Source organism: Seriola dumerili, unplaced genomic scaffold, assembly GCF_002260705.1.
Source record: "Seriola dumerili isolate Sdu_G_001 unplaced genomic scaffold, Sdu_1.0 BDQW01000169.1, whole genome shotgun sequence".
Lineage (NCBI taxonomy): Eukaryota > Metazoa > Chordata > Actinopteri > Carangiformes > Carangidae > Seriola > Seriola dumerili.
In genome coordinates this window covers 5,583,155-5,595,258 of record NW_019174424.1, presented here as the reverse complement: position 1 = coordinate 5,595,258, position 12,104 = coordinate 5,583,155, and the positions used below count along the sequence as shown (strand labels likewise).

The 12,104-nt window shown below is 40.3% G+C and overlaps 2 protein-coding genes across 4 annotated transcripts in view; one reads left to right on the top strand and one right to left on the bottom strand.

Moving 5' to 3' along the window:
* Positions 1 to 1,600: 1,600 nt before the first annotated feature.
* LOC111226990 (lysophosphatidic acid receptor 1-A-like) lies at positions 1,601 to 6,119 on the top strand. The gene is made up of 5 exons (XM_022752326.1): positions 1,601 to 1,656; positions 2,498 to 2,706; positions 3,614 to 4,366; positions 5,018 to 5,280; positions 5,783 to 6,119. Exons 3-5 carry the CDS (start codon positions 3,616 to 3,618, stop codon positions 5,879 to 5,881), a joined length of 1,113 nt encoding a protein of 370 aa, XP_022608047.1. The 5' UTR covers positions 1,601 to 1,656; positions 2,498 to 2,706; positions 3,614 to 3,615; the 3' UTR covers positions 5,882 to 6,119.
* Positions 6,120 to 6,284: 165 nt separating this feature from the next.
* The window catches only part of LOC111226989 (pre-B-cell leukemia transcription factor 1-like), a 29,229-nt gene continuing 23,409 nt past the window's right edge, over positions 6,285 to 12,104 (bottom strand). For 2 of the 3 annotated variants that reach the window (XM_022752323.1, XM_022752324.1), the window contains 2 exons: positions 10,877 to 10,963; positions 6,285 to 9,727 (listed from right to left, as the gene is read on the bottom strand). In XM_022752323.1, the coding sequence (XP_022608044.1) occupies positions 10,920 to 10,963 (44 nt within the window). In that variant the 3' untranslated portion in view covers positions 6,285 to 9,727; positions 10,877 to 10,919. Of the gene's footprint in view, positions 9,728 to 10,876; positions 10,964 to 12,000 lie in introns of all 3 variants that reach the window. The other variant, XM_022752325.1, reaches the window with a different exon arrangement.

Here is a 12,104-nt window from a genome sequence, read left to right as displayed (position 1 = left end):
AATATGAGTGTGATTATTAGAAATAACATAATTGGTAATAAATGGTTAAGAGCTGTTGATTTAAAAAAAAAAAGAAAAAGAAAAAAGAAGTTTAACCTGTCAGTGTTGTTCATACCAGCGTCAAGGCAGATATGATTGCAACAGCAACTAAGAAAAATTTGCACGTAGAATACCATAAATACCATCCTTAGACTGGTCTGAATATCTCTGGCAGGTAGACTAGCCCCCGAGTACCGAGGACAATCAAAGCCGTGCTGATATTCAGTACAACATCACGACACATTAGTTACAGATGCAACAGTTCTTCGAGCGCCATACTAGTTCAATAAGCAAAATCAGATTATGATTTGTTTGTTTATTTCATAATTTGTTTGGCAACGCCAACACAAATAGTTCCGCAACTGGACTGTTGCTAAACAACACAAACATTTTCCTGACCTGCACAGTGCACACTAACTTGCTACTTTTTCTACACGTTACCTCAGTTGTGCGCCGAAGCATCCCGGCTTCTTCCCTTCATCCTCTTCTGACGACCATACATCGTTTAATTAACATTTTATTTCTGGAAAGATATTCATCTTTGTAAAGTTTGTTGTAATTTTAGATAAAAGACGACGTTCATTTAACGCTGATTAACGGTTAATAAAACACCTGTGAAGCGGAGTGATACAGTTAGTAGTTAAAAGTCCCACTGCTGTTGTACTCTATAGCAGCACTCAAGGAATGTCTCTCGTCCAATCAAATTACTTGGTCGGAACTAACTGTTGTATAAATACTGATAAAGTCGAAACAACTGCAAATCATTGTGTAAATTAATAAATTTTTGGCCTGAGTTCTGTCAGAGGTGTTTAGTGTCCTCTAGTGGTCACAGTAAGGAACTACGATACATTAAATTTGTCAAGGTAGCGTCAATAGAGATATGAAGCATACCACCACTTCCGGTATTGCAAGATAATGTCCTCAAACAGTAATAACTAGACACAAACCCTACTGCAAATATTACAAATAATACTTTAAATTAATTCATAATACATTCAGTTCATGGTATAAGCATGTAGCTGACTGTGATCATTAACAGCACGAGTTTCGACAGTTATTCAAACACTGTGTTCGCCCTGAATTAAATATAGTGTTGTAGTTTCCCATTTTGACCACTGGAGGGCAGTGATTCTATAGATCGGAGTTGAGTTCAAATGTAGCTTTATTTTTCTTCAAAGCTCTCCTCAGTACTAAGTTGATACAGGTTACGATTATGGCAAACTGTTTATAAAAGAATAGTGAATGTAATGCCGTGGATACCTGCCATTGGGTGGTTGATGTTAAGTGACGATGTGGAAATCGCCATCCAGTTATTTGTCGGCTCTCCAAGCTAGCTAAGCTGCTCCGAGGCTCCTGCTAGTGGTTAGTACTTGCTGCCACCATAAACACGGTACTATTTAAGCGTAAACGGTAAAATATACATAATAATCGTTATAATATCTTTAGTACTCGGGTTTGGAAATCATTTCATACTGTTCGCCTCTGTCGGTACTTTATTCCGAGTCTTCTCCGGAAGTGGTAGTGTTGTGCTATGGCTGCATTGACGCGAGTTTGACGAATTTAACCCTGCAGTTCCTCGGTGTGACCACTAGATGACAACACAATACATTCACGGAGGTAACGTTCATAGGAAGGAATTACATTCATTCATACATTAATTCTGTTTGAACTTTGATTACAAAGTACACATTTGTAATACAGATACTGTTAACAGCTACATGAACAATAACCTTTCGAATACCTAATTAGAATATCAATAATCAGTATTATTTTCTGTCCCATCCCCGATGAAGAATGTGGAGCTGTTTGGAGCTACTTTGTTTCTGATTGCTTCGTTTAGTTATTTTATTTTGACAAACACCAACCATCAGTACGCCTGAGTTTGATTGTTAGAACCAAATCAAGTGCAGTGTTGCAGTTCATCATTGTGATCACTGGAGGTTAGGGAACACCTTGTAACTGTAACTGTAACCAATTTACAACAACACTTCCGGCAAATACTTTCAAAATAGCAAAACCGAAAGATGCAACATTCTGTCTAACGCTATTATGCTTGGTCATTCAGATAGGCTACTAACTATAGACCACTGTGACTACAAATATTCTCAATGATACCTCTAAAATAATTACAGTTATCCGTGTCAATATGTGGTTTATTCCGACTGAAAATGTAGAATTGAATCACTCTTAGTCAAAAGTCGCATTTTGCTTTTTATGTCATGCTGCCTTCAGGGGTTCCACCTAAATTACGCATGAGTTTTTGGGAGCAAGGTGTTTCTTTTCACTTTTCAGAGCTAACTTCAAAAAAGTATTAAAAACACACTTTGAGCCGAAAGCTATATGAGCAGCACCTTAGTTTTTGCTAAGATTCGTACGAGGTCCTCTAAAGAAAAATCTCCCTCTTAGATGCCCAGAATGACTGAAACCGAGCGTGTGCATGTTTTTTCCGATATTTCAGGCTGTAGGTGGAGCCAACACCGCTACCTGTCCGTCGGCAGCAGCTGATCTGAGTGAAAATGATTCACACTGGCGTCTTCCTGAAGTCGCGTCCCTGTATGGAGGGACACCGGTGACAGCAGCTCGAAGACTTTGTGTTTCGTCAAATGGTAACCAGGACCACCGGTTTCATATCAGACCCGTCTGGATGGAGGAGACCCTGAGACTGTGGTAGGTTTGATATAATTAACATTTTCTCTGCATAAAGTCGAAATGAAAATCTCCATGAGTTTCAGTTTAACAGATGGGAGCTATCTTTTATCAATTGCACACATCTCACTGCAAGTTTAGCTCTTTATATCAAGTGTGTCTCTTATTTTTAAATATTGTCCCAGAAAGAAGGGGAAGCTCGTGTTGAAATGTTTCTTTGTCGTTTTTGTGTCCTAAATATTAGTAAGCCTGAGATATATATAGATATATACATAGTGTAGATCGATGATTCCAGAGGGCTGCTGTTTTATATCACTGTAATCATGGCGCCTTTGAGTTTGGGACTATTGGTAAACGAGCAATTTGAAGACATCACCTTTGTCTTTTTATTCTGGCTATTTATAGCAAAAAATAATTCAAATTATTTTTCCCACTTGCTTTATTGTCAGATTATCACTAGCACAGTGGTAACCTTTACAGTAATACATCTGTCACAAAACACCTATAATAAACTGAATTTACATTCTTCTCCACCTTGGAGGATTTTTCTGTACAGATATCCTGATCACACTGACAACCTCTGTGTTGAATGTAGTTAGTTTGTGTAGACATCAAGTCTGCTGACACACAAATTCCACAGTTCAGTATATATAATATTGTAGGGACACAATTAAATGCATTTTCAGTATAGCTAAAATGAGAGCCTGGGAATGTCTTATATCCCTATTTTTAAGTTTTTTTTTATAGCATTCAGTTTGTAAAAGCATAATATTTGAGTGACATGGATGAAACAATAGAGCTATGAATACTTAATATGTACTGAATGGAAATCCTTCTATTGAACAAATACAGTATTGTACATTGCTTGTTGTGGCACCTCTTGTTGATGACAGGTAAATATACTGAACTTCCTGTTTTGTGTCCACAGTCATGGCCATGGAGAGCAGTGTGTCAAATGCCTGCTACTACAACCATAATGTCACCTACTTTTACGACTGGGTGGGTAAAAAAGTCAGTGTAACATGGACGGCGCGGGACTTTGTGGTTATTGGACTGGGCTTGACTGTGTGTCTCATCGTAGTCCTGGCCAACCTGATGGTGATGGTGGCCATCTTCATGAATCGCCGCTTCCACTTTCCCATCTACTATCTCCTGGGCAACATGGCTGCAGCGGACCTGTTTGCCGGTATTGCCTACGCGAACCTGATGTTGAACACGGGCCCCTGGACCAGGACTCTCACTAAGGAGCAGTGGTACATCCGCGGGGCTCTGATTGACATCAGCCTGACAGCCTCTGTGGCCAACCTGCTTGCTGTCGCCGTGGAGCGCCACCAGACCATTCTCACCATGCAGCTGCACAGCACGATGCCCAAGCGTCGAGTGGTGCTGCTGATAGTTTGCATCTGGGCTGTGGGCATCATCATGGGCCTGGTGCCCTCCAAGTTTTGGAACTGCGAGTGCAGCCTAAAAGACTGCTCCACTGTCGCTCCTCTCTACAGCCGCCGCTTCCTCATCTTCTGGGCAGTCCTAAACTTGCTCACTTTCTTCATAATGGTGGCCATGTACACTCATATCTTTATCTATGTAAGATACAGGAGCCAGTACGTGTCTCAGCATACCTCTGAGATGCAGCAGAGGCAGACTGTTATCAACCTGATGAAAACTATTTCCATGGTTCTGGGTAAGAAGTCCAGCACAGACACACTGAAAACACAAACATCTAGATTGTATGTACTAAATATTAGGGGCAACCTTTTCTTGTTTTGCAGGCATTTTTTTTTTTTTTGCACAATTCACATTTAATTTTTACCACATCATAAAAAATGTATCTCCTTTACATTTTCTCAAAAAGTCAAATTTAATGGCTTTGACTTGAACTCAACTCTCCACTTCATGTGATATGATGTGAAACTGAATTGTGTTCCATTTTTAATGTGTCCTTATTTCAAGTGCTTTGATGTGCATTGGCTCAGAGAGCTGGGGCTGCTTGCTTCCTGTAGCCTCTCACTTCCCCCAACAAACTTGTTTTACAGCTTTGGTCTTGTTTGTCTCTCAGACCTTGTCTGGGTGCTGCTGGTGGATTAATTTCAGAGGTTGCTAGGAATGTCCAGTGTGTCACAGTGAAATTGAAATCATATTTCTCTTCATAATCCACTCCTTTGATTACTCAGGTGACTCATCTCCGAGAGGCACTTAACCTTAATACCAAGCAGTCAAACTGCAAACACTACCCAACATAGCTGCCCTTTGAGACTAGTGTCATATTACATCGGATTGGAGTTTATTGTTGTTGATTCATTCCTGTCTTCATTGATGACCCACATCTCTGCAGGCGCCTTTGTAATCTGCTGGACCCCTGGCCTCATCATTCTCTTACTGGACGGGCTTTTGGGTAAAGACAGCCACGCCAACGACTATGAGAAGTTCTGTTTGGTGATAGCTGAGTGCAACTCTCTGGTCAACCCCATCATCTATTCCCTGCGAGACCACGAGATGCGGAGGACATTCAAGCGGATCCTGTGCTGTCTGTGCTGGAGAGGTGTCGCTCAGCAGAGGGAGCCTCCACCTGTAGAGATTGACTCACCTTTATCAGAGGTATCCTCGGTTGCTTTTAGAGTCAGGCGAGATCCAACCTGTGAAATGTAAACATTGCACTCCCAAAGCAACATTAATTCTATTTAGAACAGTACCTGTTATCTAGGTTAACATGAAACAAAGTCTTCTATTATGCCCCTTTTTTTTTTGGCTTCTCACATTTCCTTTGTGAGTCATGCTGGTTTACACTTACCGCACTGATGCACATGCTGATTTCTAATGTAACTTATCAGATTGTAAGTATAATATAAAGTTCTCTCATACCTGTGGCAAGAAGGAACCAGGAGATTCCTCCTAGATTTCTTTGTTTCGGTTTGTTAATCCTGGACCAAAGACTACTTTTTCTTATAAAAGTGTCTGAGGGGAACACAGTGCATTGAATTATTAGATGTTAGATGTTTTTTTAGTCAGTCAGCAAATGGGGCTGTAAATGAATTGTCTGACTCTTTCTTGAAATTATATTTCTTTGTTGCATGCTCAATAAATTATGTTTTCTTCATAGGAAACGCTTGGCTGTGTCCAGAAGTCAGAAGATCAGGCCTTGTGTATGCCTCAGGACACCAACAGTAAAGAAGACAGTTGGACAATGCCTGGGGTATGATGGCTGGAGGCCTGCAGTATGGAGAAAAAAAAAACTGATTTTACTTTCATCTAACCAGGATAAATTGTGTAAAATTCTTTCTTTTGTTTTGGGATTTTTTGCTGGACATCAGTAACTTCCGCTAAACTACCTCTCTTCCATATTTGCTTTTGTAATACTGACTAACACAAAATATATAAAGATGGATCAATTAAAAAGCTGAAAAGGATTTAATCCATGTTGGACAAATGCTGTCATTTCTCAGGATAGTGTTTTCCATATTTTCCATGAGGCTGACAGATTCACATATTAATCATCGGATGGTGCAATCTCTCCTTTTATTACATTTGACTATCACAAGAGCATTTGTGACAAATTATAAAATGAAACACTCCTAAAATCTGAAATCAAATACTGAAAAAAATCACACTAAATCATTTTATTAATTTTCTAATAAGAACACTACAATTTGTCATATTCTTCCTTTTGTTTTACTCTTTCTAGAACAATTCTAAAGTTGAGGTATAAAAGGAGTTCATACAGACTCACAAGTCTGAAAACAGTGGGGGTTATATACAAGAGAAATGGAAAGACAGAGGTAGAGAGAGGGGTAAATACAAGGGAAAGAGGGGAGATACAAATATACTAATAAAAACAAAGAAATCAAAAAGGTTTAAGGAGACATTTGATGCTGTGGAAGTCATTTAGTCACTTGCAGAATCCAAACAAGATTTAAATGATCAACCATAGAAAGTAAAATTAAGTTCTGTATTTTAGAATTGGAGTTGCAACATCACAGGGCACCACATAATGTGGCACACCACATAATGACGTCTATGCATTTAGGCATAGGTGTTTTTGTTGTCATGCACAATGACTGGAGCATAGCACACACCATGCACTTAAACATGAAAGTCTGGCTCTCTTCCTGTTTCAGCTTAGCCGTTAGCCAAATTAATTTCAGATTAGTTTTACACAAAACGGGCAACATCTGCACCATCACATTTAGCTGTCAAGGTGTGATAAATTTAAAGGTCTAAGAGCTTGAATTTAATAGCCATCTATGTAATTTAGTCAGATTAAAAACTTTTTGCCACTCCGTATAACTGATATCATGGAATAATTTGAGCAGCATTAAAACAAGATTTAGGATTAAATTAGGCACAAAAGTGGGTGAATATTTGGAAAAGTGACTGTATAACTGAGGGAGTGTGGGAAATGGTGGTAGAATCAGATGAGAAAGGTGTCCAGGGATTAGCATGGCAAAATATACCAAATAATGTTCATTGCAGAACCTCAATTGATACAATTCTTTCCACAGCACCAAATGTTACACCTCTAAACCATACATTGCCACCCGGTTATGTAACAAAAGACCTAAATAATATTCAAAATTGATACAGAGTTATCGTGAATTCTGTGGCACAAAGGCCAAATAAAACTGGCATCTCAACCAAACATCGAAGTTTATAAAAGAAAAAAAAAATACTGAAACATTACACAAACTGTACAGTGACATCCATTACAACAGGTAGAAAAAGGGGGGGGGGGCATGATAATTTGGTGTGGCGATAACGTTATTCATAAGATACAGTCGTATGAACTGCGATGAGTAACAAAACAAGTAATTAAATGTGGGATATCACATGTGACCAGCTTACAAGCTCAAGTTTTTGTTCTGTAACATATGGTTCAACAAAGTCTTGACTGACACTTAAATATTCATAAGGCTTTACCTTACTATCAAAATGCTTTGTTATTCACATAACAGTTAATGTATAAAATAGTTCCAAAGAATGAAAATCCCCAAAAACGCTGCAGGTTTGTCTTAAACACAAGTTAATTGTTTTACTACACCCAGTGCTGCCTCTTTTTTTGGTAACAGAGGAGAGAGAGAAGCCCTTGCCCAATTGGCCATAGAAATAAAATCAAAAATAGTTGTGGTTTTACCAGAAGATATTAAAAGATGGGTAAAGGGGAGAGCATAAATTCTATGCTCACAATCAAATTACAGGTCTGATATGACAGTCCTCACTCCACCCACCCTCCCATGAAGCCCCACAACAAAAACCCCAAAAATGAAATCAACTTGAGGCATGACAACACCACACAAGAGAGACACAGATACAAATATAATTCCCTCCTCGCCTCGAACTGAAAAGGTGGCTGTGCACCAACTTTAGAGAGACACAGAGTAGCATTATTACATTGCTGAACGTGGTATTTTTGGTTTTGGTACAACAGAAGGTTGTAGCGTGTTGCCTTGGGCTCACGAGCTTAAACGTTTCAAGATGGGGAGGAGATCTCAGTGGAACCCCACCTGGTGTTGTCATTGGCTGGTGGAAGCACCCAGTCTCTATAATGCTTACAAAGGTCAGAGGGCACCAGCCAGTTTGACTAAGACATCCCAAGAAGACTGTACACACGCCCACACAGAGACACACATCATAGCAATACATGATGCACTTTTTCCTTTTTGGTCTGACTGTAATAATTATACCCTTTATTTTTTTGTTAATAAAAACAAAGCTAAAAACTCGGAAGGTTAAATGAAAACAATAATATCACGCCTAGAAGTCCTACATGCATGGAAGACAGTCACGTTTCTAAATTCATGTCACGTTTGTCCCAATAACACATCAATGCCCCACAATCTTTCCACCCTTCTCCTAACGTCATTTAGATGCTTTATTGAGCTCATTTTTGGTGGTGGCTGGTGCATTCTTGGTGAAACAGCATTAGAAAATAGCCTACAATCAAATAAACTAGTGGACAGAAAGCAAGAAGTAAAGTCTACAAGCCATCTACCAGCACCCTCTATTGGTTAGCAACAAAAAGGGCTATTAGTTACATCCACTCAACCAAAGAAATTCTCCTCTCTCTGCCCTTTCATCCTCTCCTCGCCAGCCCTATTATCACCTGTCCTGCCTGGTCTAGAACAGTGATCCCCTTAACTACCCTTTTACAGGTAGAGACACCCATAACAAGGATGCTAACTTTTGTGCTTGACACATCTTTTATGTCAGCTCACTATGAAAACGACTGAAAAGTTGTAGGGTGTGTGTTTATGGAAGGGGGTTGCATGCACCTTTGCGCATGTCTCAATTATTCACTTTGAAATCTCCAACAGAATGAAATATCAAGCTGTAAGGACCGGAAGATACAACAACGTCTTGTGTAGAGTTGGCAGAGGGTGGTCTCGGAGGAACAGATGTGTTGACAACTACTGGGGCAGCACTTTGGTACGAGCAAGGTGAGCAGAGCTCCCTGGTGATCTGTATCAACAGTTTGGCTGTCAAATGCCAAGGCTTCAAGAGATACAGGCAATCACACACAGTTTTCCAAAGCAAAGGGTTGAGTGCAGAGGTCAACAGCACATGGACAAGCTGTGTGAGTACTGTGTGAAGTTAACGTGCATATACACATAATGTACAGACATCATGATCATCTACACAGCTGGGTCAGTGGTTTTCAAAAAGTCCTTGATAGTAAAGATGTTTTCTATCTGTCTCAGTATCAGTGAGCTCCATCCTCCTTTCATTCTGAGTTATGGAGCTTCGAGCATTGAAGTGGAGCTTTGGGGTGGAGGGAGAACTCCTCCTAACTAGTGTTCGGCTGTCCTGTGTTCCAGCACAGTGTGTGTTTATGAAATGCAAATACAGCCTTGTGTGGCTGTCTGGTTGAGAGACAAGGGTATATTGAAGAATGGGGACAGAGGATGGTAGTCAGAGCAGACCACAGTGGGAATGAAGTGATGGCAGCGAGAGAGCCACCGGATCAGTTGGAGGTGTCGGAGTGGACGCTGCCAGGAGGACCGGGAGGGGAGGTGACCGAGGGGGGGTTGGTGGTGTCCTGCCAGCTGTTAGCCTGCAAACAGTCAGGGAAGAGAATAGAGCATTAAGAGGGAGTTTCATAATTAATAGTCAAAATCAACTACATTTTTAGTTGATTTCTAACCAAATGATGCAACCTCAATACAGCTTACTGATTTGTGGACACAATACTATTCATTCTCAGAACTACTCATCTCATACAACATGAGAGCAGCTTCCTGACTGACTGAAATAAACTCTGACACGCATACTAAATGGTGGTTGCAAAAAAATGCAACAGCCTTAACATCCTGTACAAGCGGTCACAGAAACATTGCGTTTGATCTGACACCCATGAATAAAAATGTAATGACACCAATCTGTTCATCTTGTATTCAGCCTCCAATCATTTTTGCTTTAATAATCTTCTGTGAGACAGGGCAGCCTTTCAAAATGCTATGTAGACAATCTGTGATCATCATGACAGCATTTATGGTTTAACCTCCATATCACTACATCATACATGAAAACAGGCTAAAATTCTCAAGCCAGACAGCGATCATGTCCGTTTGCTGTTGTGTATGAATCGGCTGCACAGACGTAATTGTTAGGTCTGGTAATTGCTGACTATATTTGCGTGATGTCAGAGCAAAGCCCGGCTCATCTCAAGCAAACCAATCATTAGCCTGAAGAAAAAAATTCCTGAAGTTGATGTCTAACTTATTTCCTAGAAAGAAGCTGCTATTGGTTTATTGTCACATACCAGTAAGCATTCATTTGTTGATTTGCAAGACTTGAGATGTTCAGACTGGTCTAAATTTGTATTTAAGCGTTTAAGAAATAGTAAAGTTTTTTGACATCTAGGTTGCAACTATAACTATTGTTTCAACAGCATTTGAACATGCAGTTAAGATCTGCTTCACATTGAAATACAATTTTAGAAATTAATTAGGTTTAACATGGATATCTTAAAACTCCTTCCAACCAAATTTATCCAAATCAGTGTTTGCTTGATTAGCTTTTCCTTAAGACACCCACAAACCTAGCAAGAGGGGAAAATGTCAAATTCCAGTGATAGTAACATTTCATCTACCTGAATTAATTTCAAGAAAACTTTGCAGAGCATATACTAGGCAGGTTTCCTGAGTAACTGCATACTTATTCATCAGCTACACCACAAGAGGGCCTTTAAGGTGCTACTCACATCCAGGCGATGAGGGGTGTAGAGGCCACTACCCGACAGCTCCTCATAGCCGCCCGTCAGGTGTGTAGCACGGTGCAGGGTATCCACCTATCAGAGACAAAACACAACCACAAATTTCAACAGAAACTTCAGCACAACAAACTAAACAAACCTGTTTTTTTTTGTTTTTTTTAATCTGATCAACCACAGGCTGAGGAGTGATAGCATCCACAAACCTCTGCTGCATGCATCAGAACCAGTCTGTATTACTCATGATTGCTTTCACGCTAGTGTATTACTCCATTTAGTCAGTGCAACTAAACATTATAGTTCAACATCAACTTCTTGATTCTTCTTCTTGACATTAAACTACTTCTTCTAAATGAAAGACTGCAAGTGAAGCCAAAAGGCAAGCACTTTTTTATTGATAAATTACTTGGCAATAAATGCTTAACAGCAGAAATCTGTGGATCCCTCAAGAACAACAAAACTATATGTCTATTAAGACAACAATCACAAGGACAGTTCAGTTTGAGGAAATTTCTCTGTCTACACAGGTGGAGGGGTGAATATACGGAGATATGGGATGGAGGAATGTTTGGAAGGGCAAGGAAAAATGACAAAAACGGCAGGATGCTGTTTGAAGGGTTAGAGGTGCACGACAACCGGTGAGAAACTGACCATTAACCAGAGGGTTTGCTGGTCCAATCGTCAGCCCTGATTTATGGCAATATTCCACACAGCTCTATACTGACAACTACAAGAGTGCTAAGGAAGGCTGTGATGCCCCTCACCTGGTCTAGGGGTTCTACACTGGGGCTGATTCTGTGCTTCCTTAAGAATAGGACTATATGTATACATAATTATAGCAGGATATGCATTATTCAAATTTAAAGACCCTTAAACAAACTGACATTACTCCTCTTGAGTGAAGCCATAAGCTCCTCGGGCTCACTGTACAGTGCAAAATGGGTCAGTTTGTGCTTGTGTTGGGGAAGGAGTTGATGGGGTCAAAGGTAAAGTCAGGATGGGATCTGAGGAGAGGTCGGGGGCAAAAGGAGCTATTCAAGGGGTGGGTATCCAAGGATTCTGGGTGGCTGGGTTAACGCATTGAGGTCAACTCTGCAGCTGTCCTCAGTGCATACCTGCGGCTGTAGAGAGGGGGCGATGTTGAGACCCTCCCCGTTGAGAGAACGCAGGCCGAGGTAGGCGTCGCCTGTGTGAGACAAACTGTATGACCCTGGTGACC